Source organism: Haemorhous mexicanus, chromosome 8 (assembly GCF_027477595.1).
Source record: "Haemorhous mexicanus isolate bHaeMex1 chromosome 8, bHaeMex1.pri, whole genome shotgun sequence".
NCBI classification, from domain to species: domain Eukaryota; kingdom Metazoa; phylum Chordata; class Aves; order Passeriformes; family Fringillidae; genus Haemorhous; species Haemorhous mexicanus.
In genome coordinates, this window is record NC_082348.1 from 26,611,021 (window position 1) to 26,630,339 (window position 19,319).

Sequence of the window (19,319 nt, forward strand, 5' to 3'; positions counted from 1 at the left end):
TATTTACTTACACATAAGTCCAGAAAGGTCCTTTCCTCTCTATTATGCTTATTCTGGTTCTGTGATCCTTTTACTTTCTGGAAGCCTTACTAATTATATTAAGTCAGAATGTGCTTTTTTTGCATGGTGTCTGTCAACAGAGTGTTATTTATGAAGGTGTTAGTTTGTTGCTAATCCTTTTTACCTTTTAAGATAAGAGTGCTGTTGGCATAATATGAATTACTCCAAGACCCAGTTATCGTCATAATACGTGTAAATATATCTTTTCTGCTCTTCCATCAACTCAGGTGAGTGCAAACTGATAGAATGTGGACTTACCAAAGAGGAAGATAATCAGAAAACCTTGCTCTTGTTGGTCTGTGGTAGCACGGTCTCCTCATCAAAGGATGCGATGCTTGTGGCAACTAAGTTAGTTCCTCACTCTCTCCACCTCCTATTTGTAGCTGTCTTGCTGCCTGAGGTACACAGATGGTTATTTTGTTGGCCTCCCTCATCTTGGAGGAAAATCAACAAAAGTGAGTTAAGCAGTCTAGAAAGATAATTTAAAGATAAGTATTACAGCCACCAGGATGCCTGCTTGTTCTAGAGCCAGGGCTTGCGTTCCCTGTTTAGAGGTAAAATGGGAGAGACTGAAGCCCCAATATGTCATTGATGTGGGTGAGTACTGACGGAGAGTGAGATGGCAGCCAGCTCTCTGCTGGTGGTCCATGACCAGCTTCCCCACCCCTGCCTAGTCCAGCATTTGTCGACTCTATGTCTTTTTTCCATGTATTATTTCTTACTTCTTTGGTGTTTGGTTTTTTTTTCCGATTACTTGATTTAACAGTTTGAGACCCTAGCTACAAGCTGAAGTAGTCCAGAACTCTTTTCCCTTGATTTTACTTGTCTGCAGCCCGAGAGACGACGACTACCGCTCAGAGCCGCAGAGCCGCGCTCATTCCGATAAGGCAGCCGCCGGCGAGAAGGCGCAGACAGGGAAAAGGGAAGGCGGACCTCCCGGCGCTGGGGATGCGCAGCCGCGGCGCGGGGCGGAAGGAGCAGCGGCTCCTCCCCGCAGAGCCGGAGCTGGGCGGGCGCGGCCCATGGCGGCGCGGCGGGCGGGCCCCGGCGTGGTGAGGGGGTGGTGGGGCCGGAGCGGGAGGGGGGCGCGAACGGCTCCGTGGGGCTGCAGCGCGGAGGGCCCGGCCGCGGGAGCTCGGCCCACCGGAGCGCTGTTGCTGAAGGGATGTGGCGGGGCGCTCCCTTGTAGCAGCTGCTCCGGGGAGGCGGAGCTGAAGTGCGACGCGGGAGCGCCTTGGTAGAGGAGCGCCCTCGTAGCGCGGCTCCTACATCCCTGCCCTGCTGCATCCCGCGGGAGGGGGGAATGTAACCGGCGCAGGGTCGCACTTTTCTGTCCTTCTTTGTTGCGGAAGCAAACAAGCATTTCTTCGTTGTATTTTTTCATATAAACCTCTCAAAAAAATTTTTTTTGCAAGGCTTTAACAAATCTGTGAAGGTTGCTTCAGTGTTTTTAAACATTCTAGATAGTTAAACCTTTACTTCTCAGCATCCTGGAATGGATACCCGGGGAGCTGGGTAGTGCATTTTTTCCCCCTGAGTTTCCAGGTGCGTCCCACTGTCTTGTGGCCTGGCTCAGGTGTGCAAACCCAGGGATTGACCGAGGCAGCGGCTGCCTGGTTTGTAGGAGTCTTTTGGTTTCGGTGGCACTTAAGAGCACTCAGCGGCTCTTCTATCCATAACAAAATGTCCATCCGGACCTGTCCCCAAACTCACCCTTTCTATGAAATTTGGGGTGAGTTACTTCAGACTCTGTGAACCTGCAGATAGACAAAGCTGATAGCTCTGTGGCAGAGTTGGGGACAGTTACACAGATGGACAGATCAGTATTTACGACTGGCTACTTGCATGTGGTTTCCTGTGTTGCAAGGAATAAACGATACAGAAATCAATGCACTTGCCAGTTGTTTTGTAGAAGGTAATAAAATACAGAGCTACTACTGAGTACAGAATTACTACTGCATAGGCAGTGAATGCTGTATCAAAGGTTTGTGGCTTTTGTTTGTTTTTATGGGGGTTTTAGCTTTTAGGTTTTTTTAAATACCAAGTATCCTAAATATTTACTATTTACTGCTACAAGAATGTTAGAAACAATAAAAGTAATGAGATCTGACCTTTACCAATATTTTTTTCCCTTATGGTACACCAATATAGTGTGACCAGTCCCCACCAGTCTGCTGGGTGCCACTTAGGGTGTGCAGTTCTCTACCTGTGTAAGTGGCACTTGCTGTCAGTCTTCAGCATGGCCAAAATCCAAGTGAGAGATTTGAGGTCTAATCTCACAAACCCTTCCTTGCATGAAGCATTTCATTTGCTTTGAGTAAATAAACCAATGTAAAACTTACTTAAAGGAACCTGTGCCAGCATGCAGAGTGAAAGGTTTTTTAGTGCAAGTAATATTTGCTGCCATTGAACAACCCGCCCTTGTTTCAAATGGGAGTAGTTCTGGGGCCTGACCCAGGGGCAAGAGGGTTCAGCTCCAGCTAATCCTGGCTGCCTGAAGATTATTTTTAGTTCAGAATTAGCTGAGGTTCAATGTGAGCAGCGTGAGGGAGCCTAGACCAGTTCACAGTGCCTCTTTCAGGGAACAACTTCAGATGATATGGGAAAGAAACAAGTGGTGAGTTTGTGGATCCTTGAGTCTTACCTATCTTACGGCCCTTTCTATTTCTGGTATATGAATTTTCTGAGCATGGGAATGACTTTTTTGTGTATTTTCTTCCAATATAATTGTGTAATACAAAATCTCAAAGTTAACTCCTTTTTCTAGATAAGAGAAAGGTGCGAGCTCAGTTTCAGATTATTATCTAGAGATCCTTTTAGATTTTAGGTGTTTGACCTGCTGGTAAATATGTTCAAAATTATATGGAAAAACTATATTTTATAATATTTAAAAGTATTTTCATAAGTGAGCTTATTTCCTTTTATTGTTTTTATTATTGTTCTGAATTTACATCTTCATTAATAGAAAATACTCAGCTCACATTGTATACTGTACAATGATACTGAATGCAGAATCTATTACAATATTTTATATTTATTTAAATAGAATGACTAATAAGCTTTCTAGTGAAAGCGGTACCTTACAGGAGAAGTGAAAATTATTGAAGCTGAAATGCAAGCTGTTTCTCCCACACAGAGGTTAGCTGTATGTTCCTACTGCAGTGCCCATCAGAACTCTGGTCAAGGCATATTAGTCTAGCATCTTTTACATCTTGCTTTTATATGACATCTCCATTAGGAATGTTTGGCCATTTAGGAGGCATACAGAGCAAAACATACCTTGGATGTTCTGATCTGAAGCTGTTTTCTGAGAGGTGGTTTCATACTGGCAGAAGTTGACTTTTGTCTCTCTCTTGTCTTTCAGTGCCCGCCCCGTGCCCTTCCTCCAGTGCCAAGGTAAAATAATTGCATTCTGTGGAACTGATCGTGATGCTGTACTGCAGATTTTGAAAGTAGTAACATTAAAAGAAATAAGTTTCATAAGCATCTGAGCAGTAAAATTGCTTATCTTGCTAATTTATTGTCCCAAAATGCTTAACAAGGAATGCAAAACATTTTAAAGTTTTATAGAAGCGAAGAGATTTTACCATATTACTTCAGTTTTAATACTCATGAGAGATAAACCCTTTAAAAACTTTTAGACAAAGATTCCAGTTTTAATGTCTAGTATAGCTTAATTGTTGTTATTTTTACTCTCTTCTTCCTCCCTCTTTTATTATGTGCTCTTTAGTTTATTTGAATCACAAATATTTAAAACCAGGAATTTCTGGAATTAGGCTAGGTATTCTTTAATGGGGAGTTAGGTATCTATTAGTTTGATGTAGTATAGGGAAAAAAATTGAGCTTTTTTTTCAGTGTGAAAGGAAAAGCAAATATATAGTTTTTATGAGATGGTACTTGAGAATTCCTTCAAAGTACCTGCAAGTAAATGTGATGTTTATTATTGTCAACAGATGATGTCTTTTTAGTGATGTATGGGCTCAAATGTTTCATAACTTCTGTTGGTTTATTATATACCAGGCAGTAAGACAAGTTTTAATTAGCCAGGTGATTAAAGCTTTTAATCTGATCCACAGCTAGCCAATCAAGAAACTGTGCATAGTCACCAACAAAGTGTTGAACCTTGCTGATTGCTTCGTACCCTTAACCCTGTTATACACATCTGCTCATAAAGAGGAGGGGGGATAAGGAAATTACCATAAAAGCAGCAGTGTGAATTTCACAGTTGTGAACTGTAATTGATACAAAACTAACTTTCTTTTCATCTTTTTACACTGCTTGTCAACAACTTTCCCTCTTCAACATGAAGTGGAAGCCAAGGTGAGTTATTAAAGAGAACTACAAACACTGATAGTTCCTTTTGGTGCCACTCATTCTCTCTTTAAAGATAGAGCCTTATACTTTTCCTAAATGCAGGCAGATCATTTAAACTGGATACCTGTGCCTTGTTAGAACTGTTGTTTTTCTTTGCTCTCTCTACTGTTAGCTATTTCCATCAAGGTAACTGAAGTGTTGCCACTGTGCTTGAAACAATAAGTTTATTTTTCAGAGCATTATTCAGAGTATTTCAATTTATTGCTTAGCACACATGCTTGCAGGTATTGCACCTTTGCTTCACATAGAACTTCTTACCCTGATTTTTTACTCTTTCTTCCTACTGTCTTCTGTACTCCTCCTCCTTGTGTGAACTGGTGAATTGTCATCTTACCTGTAAAAACAAAGGTTGTCATAATTTGTAAAAAAGAATGTATTTCTTAACTTGCAATAGGATGGCTGTTAAAGGAAATTGAGGTTTTTTTTCTTGCTGTGCACCCATCCTTCTGTTTTATGTTATACAGATGAAATTCCACTCAGTCGTCCCAAAAAAAGGAAACCCAAAGGAAAGACTCCATTAGGTAAGGTCCTGCCAAGACTAAAACCTATTCTTTTACTCCTTCCATTTTTTTCCTTTCTAACTTCTTTGCATAATTCATTAAGTAGACATTTCCAGCTGTAAGCTGCTTATGTTGAACTTGTTAAGCACTTGAATTTTTGAATGAACTAAGATAAAACTCATTTAGCAGTCTGGTTCAATTTCAGTCCTTAGCCAAATAAAGTCACAAGTTAATCACTCCATTATCACTGAAGAGTTGACTGTAAAAGATTATTATTTGCTGGTTATTTTTGCACAATAAAGGTTTATAAAAGGTGGGCAAACTTGACTTTGGAGTGGAAACAAAGATTCAGTTGTTACCATAAAAAGTGCAGTCTTTGAAGGTGCTATTAAAAAGCAGGTGCGATGTAAAATGGAGAAGTAATTTTATCTTTCTGCATCTGATCATGGTGCTACTGCACTATAATATGAATTCATTTTAACCTTTCACAGAAATATAATTCCTCCAAAGTATAATAATTAATCACTCAAATTGGAGTAAATATCCTTCAGTGGATTTTTTCTGCTCCTTTTTTTTTATTCTTGTGCTGTATGTTTAGCATTTAAATTTTCTTTTGATATGATGCCATTTTGCCTTAGCACATATCTGTGTGGATCACCTTGTAATAAACTATTAATTTTTTCTTGGCTCTTACATTATAATTTTTGCACATAGAAAAGAGAAATATAGAGATGTAGTTCTTTCCAGTGATGGATTCTTTTCAGGCAGTCCTCTGCTGTATGCCCAAATGGGAATGGTGCTGCTTCTTGGATACTTAAATTCTCTCCTGAGCAGGATACTGTTTTACTGTGAAATACCTTTGTATATTTCTACTTTTCATCATTGATTCTCAACTCTTACATTTCCTATAGCCAATGCATTTTCATCTCAGTTGTTGCACAGCTGGGCAAACACGTAGTAAATGGCAGCTTTCTTTTGCCTGTTTCTCAGTGGCTCTGAGTTCAGGCTGCTGGGTCTTTTGCTGTGGTTTTTAGATGGCATTGTGCAAGCAGCAGTTCGTCGGCAGTCTGAAAGCAGCGAGCCCCTGACCCCTGAACCTCCTGATGCCCCTCCTCAGAGGAAGCGCAAGAAGAAGAAAGTTCCTACTGGTATGTGAGATAGTGGTAGATGGGAAAGAGAAGTGACTAAAACTTGGGAACACAGAAATATTACTGGACAACGTGTATTTAGGTTTAAAACATTTCATGTGCTTCTTTACCTAAGACAGCCAAAAGTAATCTCTGGGTGTGTGGTAGCTTAGAGTTTCACTTTCTGGTTTCAGATTTCTTAGGGTATAAACCTCCATGAAAATAATGGATATACAGTTTTGGAAATTATGTAATACTTAACATCATTCAAAGCTCAGACTGTGATTTTGTTTTGCCACTCTTTTTATACAATAACTACTCATGTATTTAGGTGAATGTATTCCATTTTTATGAAAGCTCTAAAACTTTCATGTTGGGTTGTTTTTTTTTTTAATCTTCAGATTCTGAGACCTCTTTTACCCAGCAGAATGTGGCATCCCTATTTCAGAATGGAAATGGCATGGATGTCCCTGAAGCTGAAGAAACAGTGATCCGCAAACAGAGAAAAAGAACAAAGTAAGACAAAACTAGGAGAGCTCATAATCTGGACTAACTGTAACAGTGAATGTGGCTCAGGAGTGTTTTACATTGTCATTTGGCAAAAATGTAAAATCTTGAAGCCCACAGTACCATTCAGCCTGTGGACAGTTCTTTCCAGGGTTAAGATCTTCTTCGTTCTGTGCATACCTGGATGCATCACAGCTCTAAATACATTTTCATGACCCTAATAGTTCAGTCACAGACATGAAGAAATTAGAATTTGGAACTGCTTTCATTCTTATTGTCTTAATTATACAAAAGTTAGCATCTTTTTCCCAATTGTTCTAATATGTTTTATTCTAATATGTTCTAATCATTAATCCCTTGATATGGAATTAGTCTTACTAGTTTTAGTCAACTAACTCTATGGGAAGTTTAGCCCTTAAAATTATAAACAGGGTAATATTATACAGGTTCTGATGGGTTCTTATCAGCCAGGTTAGGCATGTTAAATGTTCATAGGAGCCTTTGGATTTTACACATTATCTCCTATTCTTTCTCTGTCCCACTGGGTGTTCTGTGCCTACAGGAAACCTCGGCCAGCCGAAGTGAGCTCCAATGAGCTGGAAGTGGAGGAGGAAGACATCATTGAAGATGAGCACAGAAAGAGCCCAGATCAGCAGCCTGTGTTTGCTGCTCCCACTGGAGTTAGTCAGCCTGTTAGCAAAGTGTTTGTTGAAAAAAATCGTGAGTTCATGTTGTGATTTAAGTAATTTAAGAACCTTCTTGCAATTAGAAGAAGCATGTTTGTATCTCAAATCTAAATACTATAGTATTTGGAAGAATTTTTAAAAAAGTTTTCCAAAACAGAAGTTATTTGGAAATAAATACATATGATAATTTTTCAACAGTGAATGGTGGTGCTGCTGTGCTGATATATTTGGTTTGATTTTTTAATTCCATGGTGGGAGTGAAGAAGGTTTCAAAGTACCCAGCTGAGCTTTTTTGACTTAATATTGTCACAGTACCTTGAGAAGAAACTATTAGTTACAAAAATTCTTTCAAGTGGAAGTTTTTTTGCAAGGTGTTTGTGTTTTTCTGTTGTTTTGTTTGGGTTTTTTTTTTGTCCCAGGGAACACTGAGTGATTTCCCAAAGTGCTTTGCTCATTGTTAACTCCATAACCTGACCCAGAGGCATCCTGTAGCAGTGTAAGCTGACAAAGGGCAGGAAGTGAGGAGAAGAAATTTCTGATGCTTCTTAACAGCTTTTTAACACTAATAATATTAATATAGAAATGATGGTGAAAGGAAACAGAGCTCTAAAACTGATCTCCTTATCCTTTCAGGGCGTTTTCATGCAGCTGACCGTGCAGAATTGATTAAAACCACTGAAAATATCAATGTACTTTTGGACGTGAAGGCTTCGTGGACTACTAGAGATGTTGCCCTCTCAGTGCACCGAAGTTTCAGGTGAAAGATAAATGTTCTGATGTAAATAAACATAAATCAGGGGCTTTTGGGGTTTTTTTCCTCCCTAAAAATTACTGTCTTTCCTCTATAGTTGTGATGTATTTTTATTTCTTTTGGATATTCCTAATAAATTGTGGTTCTAGATTCAACAAGTATAAAGTTTATTAGTCCTCTAGCTTTTGGTATTTCTTGTCAAGATTATGATTTTCTAGTGTAGACATCACATGTGAAATAAAAAAAGAATGAGTAAGAAAGCCATATTGCAAAGATTCAGACAAAATCTCAATAGCAAGAGATTGAGCTGATAACCAAAATATTAGTCACCTGGAGAAATGTGTTAGAAAGTAAGACTGACCCATCATGTGTATCACCAGAATAAAAGTACATGAATTCAGACAGTTCTCAAAGAAAAATCCTGGTTGGTGGGAAAGAGGGAGGAGTGAAATTGCACATAATGGGAAACCATTACTTTTTTAATATGCAGTTGTTTTGTAATAGCGAAATGGGAAGATAACAGCCATCTTCTGCTGTGGTGGATTTTAGCTGGAAACCTGTGCTTCCTGCTGAAGCTTTTCCTTAGCAATGAGGATATTTAAAAGATTGCCTTGGGGACAAGTTAGAAGGTTGTGTTGAGTGCAAGGGACGGTGGTCTTGGGAAACTACAGGCAGCTACAAGTGAAAGTATTTGATGCCTGTGGCTGTAATGAAGGGAAGGCAAAATATCTTTGTTTTCTTTAAGTGCTCAGGCTCTGGTGCAGTCTGGTGTGACAGGAGCAAACAGAACTCTTGCTTAAAATTTTTTAAACTCGATCAGAAAAAGCACTCAGAAACAATCTCTGATAGGCCTTGAAAAGCAGGGTTGAACAGATGGATCCATAGGCCTTTTCTATTTATAGCTAATTCAAGATGTTAAAACTGGTGTAATGTTCTTTCTTCCATTCAGGGTGTTGGGCCTGTTCACCCATGGCTTCCTTGCTGGTTATGCTGTATGGAACATCGTGGTTATCTACATTTTGGCAGGAAATGAACTTTCCATGGTTTCTAACCTGCTTGAGCAGTATAAGACAATAGCATACCCAGCTCAAAGTTTGTTCTATTTTTTGCTGTCTATCAGTACAATCTCAGCCTTTGACAGGTAAAACATATTTGTATTTGAAAGGTGTATATATATATAATTTGTGTATATGATGTTCCTTTCTCCTTAGGCACATTTTGACTTGCTGTTGATGATTTAATTGATGTACTCAAAGAATGATTTTTCATATGACTGACCAAACACAGAAGGGTTATACTTGTGCATCCAGACCTTTGGTAATCATTTCTGTCTGATGCTTGCTCCCTGCTTCAATGTACTTCTGCTGTTTGTGGGATCAGGAGGTGAAACAAATGTAAGAGGTGACCTGTTTTTTTGCAGTGGGACTGTGAAGAGGAGTAGAGAGCAACAAATGTTTGTGTCAGGTTCACTTTCATATGAATCCATTGCCTAGTCAGGTTTGAAACATAGCTGAGTGAACAGTTTTCCTGGCTTAGCTGGGGCTTCTACATTACAGAGTTAAGAGTGTGAATGAAAAGAAAAACGCTCAAAAAAGATCATTAACTAGACTAGATTAATGGATGTTACAAATGTTTCTTTTAGTTACAGGTAGGATAAGCCAGTAGGGGAGTTGTTGCTATGGAAAATAGTAACTTCTTTCCCTCCAAGGATGGCAGGGAGGAGTCCCAAGTTACTCACATTTGCTCCTGTAAGCAGTTGCGTTAGCATGGCCACTGAACTGAATGGCAAGGGTTAGAGGGGACAGATGTCCCAGGTTCTCCCTGTTTCAGGAAGGTCTGCAGTGTACTACCTCATGGAACATCCTCCTTCATTCTGGAATTGGCATAGCGGGGACCATTGCCATGTATGTGGGATATAGTTGTAGATTAAGGCACTGTTACAGAGGCAGAAAAAATACCTTGCAAAAAGTAAAAGAACAATAGAATGCTGATAGAGGAACAATATCATTGTCTTACTGGGCTGTGTTAATGACTCTTGATTTTATTATCAGGATTGATCTGGCAAAAGCATCAGTTGCACTGAGGGGCTTTCTTACCCTAGACCCAGCAGCACTAGCTTCTTTCTGTAAGTATTTTGAAGTGGATAGGAAGCTGTCCAGAAAATATGGTAAATGGAAAACTCCTCCATACTCTTTTTACTGAAATCTTCCTCCCAGGTTATTTTCTGCTTTAGAATAAATGACTTGCTCAGTAGTTGATAATAGCAATGGCCATAAACATTTTGTTCCATATTTTTTAAAGCCTTTGTGATAGTAGCATTAATAGAGTTGTGAGTGAGGTAACTCTTTTCCATTTCTGAATATAGAGCACAAACCTAAAAAAAACCAGAATCACAAAATGCAAGCTTTGATGTAGCTCATGGAATGTTAAAGAAAAGAGAATGAATTAAAGCAGACTGTGATTGGAGGCAGTGGAGTGAAAGGAAAGAAAATGTAGTGATTAGTGCCATGTCATGATGAGAGAGCATTTTGGGATTTATACCTGAAACTATTAATTCCATTTCTTCCAGTGTACTTTGCTGCTCTTATCTTATCCTTAAGCCAGCAGATGACGTGTGACAGAATCCACCTCTACACGCCGCCTTCGGAAAATGGCAGTATCTGGTAGGAAACAAGGAATCACTGTAAATTATAACATAGCTCACTTAGGGACCTTGTCAAACTGGCACACTGAAGAGATTGTACAAGATATGTAAGAAACTATTGATGAAGGATTTTATTTCTGAGCCTGCCTTTGAGCTTGTCTGAATATTTGATACTTTCACTGAAAAATAAAAACTCAGGGATGAGTTTGGTCATGTTGTTTGCAAATCTATTATACCTCAAACAAGAGTTGGAATGATGCTGGAAATGTCATCTGGCAGGAACCTTTAAAATCTCTTTTGCTTGAGAGGGGGACCCTACTGAGGTAAGTAACCATTTTGGGTTCAAGGGCAGGGCATTCTGTAGATAGTCAACACTCTTTGAAGGAGTCTGCCACAGGATGCATGGGCTTAGCAGACACAGCTGGCATTTAAATATAAACCATTGTTTCATGTTAGGCGATCCCACACAAAACTGTTCCTTTCTGAAGTACCTGTTAGTGGACTCAAATTCTGGTAGCACAGATTTTTAAAGTAAACCAGGAAGAGTACAACAGAAGCATTTATGTGAAAATTTGCTGGTTTGGGCAGTTAGTTTTTAGGAGGGGGTGGAGGTTTAGGGTTTCTGTGATCTTTGGTAATTGTTCTCTTTACCAGGCCTTTGCAATGCAAGACCACCATGATGGTACAAGTAGCTCTCTTTTTACATCTGGCTTAGAAAACTTGTTTTGATGTTATTGTAACTTCTGGGCACTAGTGATGATTGATGGTTTGATGTGTTTTTCCCAGGACCGCAGGTACAGAGGCAGAAATTGTTCATTCCTGGGTTGTGGTGAATCTCGTAGTGTCTGTTCTAGTTGGGACAAGCTGGATCTTCTTAAGTTCCCGACCAGAGCTAGACCACAGTGAAGGTAGGACACATTAATAGGCAAAATATTGTTTATTCAAGTTGTTGGGATTTTTATCTGCTGTGCTCTGCATTTGGTGTTCAAGACTAGTCCTGAGAAGAACAAGTATCTCCTAGCAACCTTGCACAGCAAATGCTTCTTAGGATGCTAGTGTCTGTGTTTGGTATTATAAACATTAATTTAAAAAGAAAAGTTTTATTTGTCCTGTCTGAAGCAAAGTGAATTTTGAAACATTACAGAATGTCTCTTTTCAATGAAGAGAAAAAGAATTTAAAATATTAACAGTATTTTAAATATTTGAAATGCATTTATTCTATGTGTGTCTTAGAAAATTCCCTGATGTTATTAATGTTCCTTCTGCAAGTGCTAAATGGGTTAAAAGTTCAGTATTATTTTCAATAGGACATTGCAGTAGTTTTGGGAACTCCCTGGCTTTGAAAAGTCAGATTTGTGCTTGCAGCACAGGACTTCAGATGAGGACTGCTTGTGCTGGTCCAGGCTGGAGGAGGGGGGAGCAGGTTCTTCTCATTGAACAAACTTGGCTAGAAACTGGGCCTTCTTCCTTTTGTGTTCCACCTGGGATCCAAAAGGTGTGTCCTAACGCAGGGTTCCTGTCAAGTGTGTGCAGCCTGTCACTTGAAGGTGTGCTGTACATAAAAATCCTAAGCTTCAACTTGAAAGTCAAAACATATCCCAAGAACATCATGACTTGAAGCACAGATTTGTGTTTGGGAGGCTGAGGATTCAACCGGCCTCTTCAAATTACTTTTGAATTTTAATGTACAGGTGTTTGTATTTCAGCTGGCTCCAGTTACTATGTTTATTTCTAAGAAATCATTTAATGAGTTAAAAAAACCCAAACAACTAAGTGGCAGCCTTTACAGTCCTCAATGGTAAAATTTATGATAGATGCCTAAATCATATTTTAAACCCATAAATAATAAAGACTTACACAAGGGATCCAGTGGCAGAATTTTACTCGGGTTTTGATTAAATTTTTTGATACTTATATGTGCCTACTAAGACTGGAAAACCACTTCAGAAATTTCTAGAGAGAAATTAATTAGTACTTACTCCAAATAGCAGTGAAAGTTTAGTCTGCTAAGGATGGGATATGCTAACTTAACACTGTGAGACACAGAGCAAAGACCTGTAAGAATGAACCAGTCTCTAAACAGAAATCTTTCCTTCTTGAGTCTGATACTCTCAGAACTTTAACAATCCCTCAGTCTAATGCAGAGTTGTGTTTCAGTGTCCATGTTGAATGCAAGATGGTACTGCACATGATCAACTGCTAACATTGTCACCAATTCTGTCAATTTTGGGGAGCAGCAGTAATTTTCTAAAAACATTGGTGGCCCCTGCCCTTGCTGAGTTGTTGATGATATGATTGGGATGAAAAGCAGGAGGCTTGGGGGAAGGCCAGGGTACTTTTCAGGAATAATGGAATTATATTCAGGTGATAATTAAGAAAACAGAATTCTTTCCTTTCTCTTTTAGAATTGATGTTTCATTCTGAAATTGAGGAATTTCCTCACGGAGATGTCCTACCCAGAGTCCAGCCATAAGTGTGGAACAAGAACCTGCATATATTGTAGCTGTGACTGATGGCTCAACATGTTGTGTATTATAGCTATGTATTATAATTTTCATAAAGAAAAAATGTATTTTTATATTGTATATATTTCATGTTGATCTTTTTATGTATGTTACACTTTCCAAATGTGATTGAAAACTTTTATACTTTTGCTTTTTATTTTACAAAGTAGATTATCCCTAGTGCATAAAGTCAAGGTGATTTTGTAAATATGCTACCTACATAGCCAAAGCGACTAGAGGGATGCAGATCAGGTGTTCAGGTGGTTTTTGACTGCTGAAAGTCTTCAACAACCTGCTCTTGTTACTATGCAAATCAGTTAGCTTATCTGATTTGGTTAAACATTTTCTAGAGATTAAAAAAAATATCTTACAACAAAAGTAGCCTACGGAAAATTTATAACAAAACAGAGTTAGGGAACATAAACCCCACCAAGTTAGTAATCTTAAAATAATCTACATTTATTTGTCATAAAATATTTTTCTAGAATAAAAGATTAAATTGACAGGGATTTTGTTGAATAATCCATAAAAGAGGATTATAAAAATCCGCTTTCTTATCTTTGTTTAGTTCTCTTGACAAAAATCTTGATGATAACAAGTTCTTACAGGCTGATGTAGATAAAAGACAAAAGTTTTAATGTTGCAACAGTTTGGTCAGTTAAATACATCTTCTCATCAAACAGGGTGTTTTTGTGTTGCCATCAGGATGTATCCATGTCCTGTAATTTCTCAACAGTCAGGAAGTGTAACTATTCCAAAGCCACTCACAAGAATAGTGTTCTGATTTCTCCTTATCTGGTATGGCAAGAGCAATCATTTTATTCACTCTTTATAAACAAACTTGGATTTCATAGATGTTAAAAATGTTCCTACCTATTTTGATGGAGATTGTTTTCTGCCAAATTGTTGTTTTGTGTTAGGATAGAATGGAAAATTTCTTCCTAAAATTACAAGAAAATGCTTATTAAATCAACCCAAAAAGTCTGCAGCAACCCACCTTCTATGCAGTGACATAGTAGTAATTTTGGCAGACAGTGGGATTTGCTGAAAAGATTTATCCTTTTCCTTTATAATAAAGTGGCAAAATGAAAGCATTGCAGATGTGAATAAATACAGATATACTGCAGAAGGAAACAATCTCCTTCGTAAACACAGATAAGGTCTAGTTTGAGAACCATTTATCAAGAAAATACCACCTAAAGCCCAAAACTTGTTTGTATGTGTTACTTAACGTATATTGATTTTGCCTTGTTTGATTTAATACGTGTGTCTATGGGTGGTTGTAAAAGGGGTGCACTTGTCAAAGTTCACTGAAGAATTACTGAACTTTTTTAGTAGTGAAGTTAAGAGTAGCCAGATAAGTCTTGAAAGGAAATGTCAAAGAGCTTTCAATGCTTTCTGTGCTTTTTGCTGTTACCTAAGTTGCTTCAAAACAAACATGGGAATGTGTATGACTAGGGCTGTTGCTGCCCTGTTGAGGACTTGTGTTCTCTTATGTCCATTCAGCAAATTTAAGTTTTTCAAAAATTCAGTGTTTGTGACACCTTTTAAATGCTGTGGTAATCTTGGCAGGGAGGAAAAAGACATCTACAAGAATTAAAAGATGTTCCACAGCTGTTACCTGCATTCTGAGGCATTCAGTTTGCTGTGGGATGGAGCCTCTTTTGTAAACTGTCGTGGCTCGTGTGTCTGTATTTTTGTAAAACTAGAGCTAAATTATGGCTGGCACTGCATTGTACATTAAAATGGAGAGATTCAGGCTGCTGATCTCCTTCAGTTGTGCACCAGATGTTCTTGCCATGATTTATTTGGCTGTAGGAGATGAGGGATGAGACAGGAAGTGTTCCCGTGCAGTTTGCCACCACACTTTCTGCTGATGTTGTGTGTTTGCTTGCAGAGTCACTTACCTCCTGAAGATGAGATTATTAATGGCATTTTCTTTCATCTTGGTAAGGTCAGAAGTATAATTTTGCTCATAAAATACGGAGCTCAGCAGAAGTCTGCTAAGGCATCTCATCAGTACAGGAAAAGCTTGGATAACATAATTGCTTGATTTCTGACATTAACACTAGGAATTGGCCTTCCAACTATCCCTTAGACAAAGTGATGCCAGCCGACAGCCAGATTCATTCTTATTGTGAAATATAGTCGTTTTTATATGGTTGAGCAGGGATTGAATTAATGAACTTAATGTAATCAGTATTTCAAGCCAGGCTTGCCTTTCCAGTGTATATTTTTAGGATGGTCTGAGTATATCCATATTTGAATTGATGAGTTTTGAGGTTGCCATATCAAAAGCACAATAAACAGTTTTTTGGCTCATTATCTATTTTACAAAATACTTTTCATTCTGTTAAGCCTCACAGTGGAATATGAGTTTAAGTAAGCTTTTTTTTAGTTTCTTATAAAGTCGTAGAACAAATTTACAAAATAGATGTTTAATTCTAGAACATGCAATATTTGTAGAAGCCTTAACTGAAATGCCTTTGTGCATTTCCATATCATTGTTTTTAATGCATTTGTGTTAATGAAGTTTTCAGATATGTTGGTGCCAAGTTCTTGTTTTTACATATATGAAACATATATTAAACAATTGCTGTAAACTAGTTAGAAATGATGGTACTGCTTTGTCCTGTTTCCAGTTGCTTACTCCGTTTAAAATGAATCTGTCTGAGGATTTGGGATGGGAGGCTGAGGGGCTGTCTGGCTCTGCTCCAGACTTGGGTGGACAAAGCCCCACGCAGCCTGATCAGAGGCTGGACACCAAAGCTAAATTGTTTTAATTACTTAAATTGTTCTAGTTATTTAATATTTGGTAATTTCGACTTGGTTTAAACGTTACTCTCTCAAGGCAGTTTTCTCAAAATGAAGCCAAGGGGACATTAATTTGCAGAGTGTCTTTTTAAAGTAGTTTTGGTATTGCTGAGGTAAACTTTAGGAGGGTTATGATTAGTTGAGAATTACTCGCTTGTATATTTCCAGCAGAATTAATTTAAATGACTGAAGATTTTAAGAGATCAGAGAAAACCATCAGGTAAATACCTACAGCTAAGCCTAAGCCTTACCTGCCTCTCCCTTTTTCCTCGTAGCGGTGTGGACGGTGCTATTGCACTCCTCAGGGCGGCTGTGCTTGAAACTGCTGTGAAAGTCCCCAGATACTCGCAGAAATCCTGTTTTCCCTGGGTGTTACTTTTGTACTGTGCCTCCGGGTCCGCTCTCTCCCTTCACGGCGGGCAAGGAGGCCTCCCAGCCTGAAACCCGCCGGTTGCTTCTTCTGGGGACAGGTGTTTTAGGGCATGTTTTTTCCTGCCGTGTGTCGCCCTCCCGTCCCCGGTGCGTTTATTTCCCGAGCAGCTTGTCCGCCGCGGTCACTTCGCTGTCCCTCAACCCTACCCACTCCGGCCACCCCTGTCCCACTCAGCCCTGCCCCGGTCCCTTTCCCCTCTCCCCTCAGCTCTGCCCCGGTCCCCCCCCCCCCGCCTCAGCCGTTTTCCCGCCCTGCCCTCGCGCCGCGCGGGCGGCGGTAACGGCCGCCAGGGGGCGGAGGCGCGGCCGCCATGTCGGACTCGGCCTGAGGGAAGCGGCCGCGCTGCCGTCGGTCGGTGATTTGGGGCAATGCGATCTAAGTGGGAAAACCCAGTCAAAAAAGGAAAAAAATCCCACGTGCTGCTACACACGAACCAAGCTGTTCGTTTTAATAATTCTGTACTTGAAATGTATGTAATATTTTCTTCGAACTCTACAAGTTGTAGGGCCGTCCGTAGCTGAAAATTGGCTGCACAGTTTGCCTGTATTCAGTAAAATAACCATGAGAGCGCGGCTATTCAAATGGACACAGGCAGGCCTCAAACAGTGATACAGAGACAAAAAGCAAGACCTTCTTTTTGATAAACATCCATACCCACTGCCAGATGTACTAGTTAATCCCCACAGTGAAAATAAACCGATTAATGTACTGTGGAGGAGAGGAGACGACCCTCTCCACCCCCTCTCACCCCAACAAACAAAACTCAAAACAGCCCCCAAAAAATTCCAAAACAAACCAACCAACAACCACTTTGGAAGAAAAAAACAAACAAAAAAAAACCCACCAAAACAAACCTGTAAATTTTAAATTGTTAAAAAGTCTCAAAAGAGTAAGAACAAAGTCTGAAACGGTAAAATTCTTCTATTTTAAATGCTGATATTCAAGCAGAGCACCTTTGTAGGCCATGGCTCACCAAACTGCCCAAAATGGGTCATTTTTACAAGTCCAGCATAAGGAAAAGTTGCCAAAAAAATCCTGCCTGGCAGTCAAAAGGAAAGCAATGTAGAGAAATGTGCATTGCCATGGCACCAGCATCTGGGTCAAATGTTACTAAATATGCTATTTAGAATGGAAAACCAAACTACTTTGTCCTCAAAACTAGTTGGAGGAAATCTAGTAATGTAGTGAAGAAAAACCATGGAAAGTGTGCTGAACCACCTTTTTCCACATCACATGCTGCAGGCTCCAAGGATTCAAAATCATGTGTTCTCCCATGATAAGGAAAACTTGAAGCAGAAAGTGGAGCAGGAAAAAGAGCATGACAGCCAGCCAAATACATAATTCCACAAGTCTGTGATGGCTCCATCAGCAACTGTAGAACAACAGCCACCTCAAACCAAGAAAGCACTTAAAGAAAACTCATCTATAATTGACTTGCCAGATTTCACACGGGCAAAAGGAAATCTGCCTGTAAGAATTTTTTTTTTTTTGGCTGCATGAAATGTGAGAATTAGAAAGATAATTGATACTGAATGTAGAATAAGCAAACTTTGAAAATAAAATGGAATAGATAAACTCAGCATTGATACTTTCGGTCATGGAAATTTGGACAAAACAGGAAAACCTCTGCATCCTGCCAGCAATTCATCTTCTCCAGACGGATTTCATGAGGGGACAAGTGAATTCCATGAATCTGGGTGTGCAGGTAAATCCAGCAATAATGGTATATTCTAGAATCATATCTAAAAATAAAACTACAACTTGATTGCAGCTAACTTCATATAGGCTTTTGGGGCATTTTTCCAGAAGTTTCTGGGATAGTCTTTCAGATAAGAAACAAACATATATGTAACTAATTTATAGAGTAGAACTAGTTGTTTTCATCTGGAAATTATAGAGGTTTCCATAGGCATCTGTTTAAACCTAATATTCTTTCCTTCATCCTATCTCAAGTTCCTGAGTAGATTTAATTATGTTAAATACCAAATGTTATTCTGCTACCAGGTTATTAGTAGACCACCTCAATTTTCAGTGGTTTCTTCTTTTATAAACTCAAACTCTTTGCCTGTCTGTTACATCTGAATGTTTCATTTCATGGTTCTTACAGTCCTTCGAGGTCTTTGCTGTAATGTGCACTGTTTCTGAATTTTAATAGTTTTTCCTCATTCATACAGGACAGGGATGGCTATCATTAGGACAGGCCATTACTGCTACCTTAGTTGTTTCAGAGGTTTATTAGACAAGCTAATATACTTCAGGAAAGCTACTTAATAGCATTAAAGGCATGTAAAGCAGGTATGTAAATCACCTACTTTGGTACCTGCCTCTTGTCAAGAGAGGTTCACAACAGTGGTTTTCAAATGCTTTCCCATATTTTAACCCATCCTCTGGGTTAAAAACTACTTTGATAGCACTTAAAGAGAAGGAGAGGGGTAGGGAAAAGAGAAGAGGTATGATAAAACTATGTTATTTAAAAAAAAAAAAATTTCTGTTCATCAAGTGGAAGAAACTGTTTTCAAAGGGTATTTGTTGCATTGATTCTCTTTAAAGTGAGGAATTAATGTATCAGAACAAGTTGATTCTGAGTAGATTACATTTTCTTCTGTGTTCATCCATTCAGTCATGCACAAACTGCTGTGGTATCAGATCAAGACAGTGAGACACTCAACAGCATTGAGCATATATTTAGGATAATGTTAATTAAAAGAAGTTTTCTATTATACAGGTATTTATTTTACATAGTGTTAAATGCTAGCATAATGAAAGGTGGCTGCAAAAAAACCACTTGTGTTGTTTTCACAGGTATTTCAAAAGTGACCAGATTAGACAGATTTCTGTTTCACTGGCCATGAGATTTTGCAAATGCATAGGTTTTATAAGCCCCTTTGAAAATACATCTCATGGAGCCTAAATGCAAGA

General features: G+C 39.0%; 1 protein-coding gene and 1 long non-coding RNA gene across 2 annotated transcripts in view; one reads left to right on the forward strand and one right to left on the reverse strand.

The window, feature by feature from the left end:
* LOC132330672 (uncharacterized) overlaps nt 1-10,668 on the reverse strand; it is a 29,341-nt gene extending 18,673 nt beyond the window's left edge. The window contains exons 1-4 of the long non-coding RNA XR_009487389.1: nt 10,547-10,668; nt 4,693-4,768; nt 3,340-3,497; nt 319-455 (exon numbers count right to left, since the gene is read on the reverse strand). This is a non-coding gene — a long non-coding RNA (uncharacterized LOC132330672). The remainder of the gene's footprint in view (nt 1-318; nt 456-3,339; nt 3,498-4,692; nt 4,769-10,546) is intronic.
* On the forward strand, nt 1,047-15,767 carry TMEM237 (transmembrane protein 237). The gene is made up of 13 exons (XM_059853315.1): nt 1,047-1,112; nt 3,425-3,456; nt 4,370-4,380; nt 4,899-4,955; nt 5,969-6,082; nt 6,463-6,577; nt 7,131-7,288; nt 7,888-8,011; nt 8,955-9,146; nt 10,057-10,130; nt 10,575-10,668; nt 11,436-11,557; nt 13,055-15,767. Exons 1-13 carry the CDS (start codon nt 1,083-1,085, stop codon nt 13,120-13,122), a joined length of 1,191 nt encoding a protein of 396 aa, XP_059709298.1. The 5' UTR covers nt 1,047-1,082; the 3' UTR covers nt 13,123-15,767.
* Nucleotides 15,768-19,319: the final 3,552 nt, after the last annotated feature.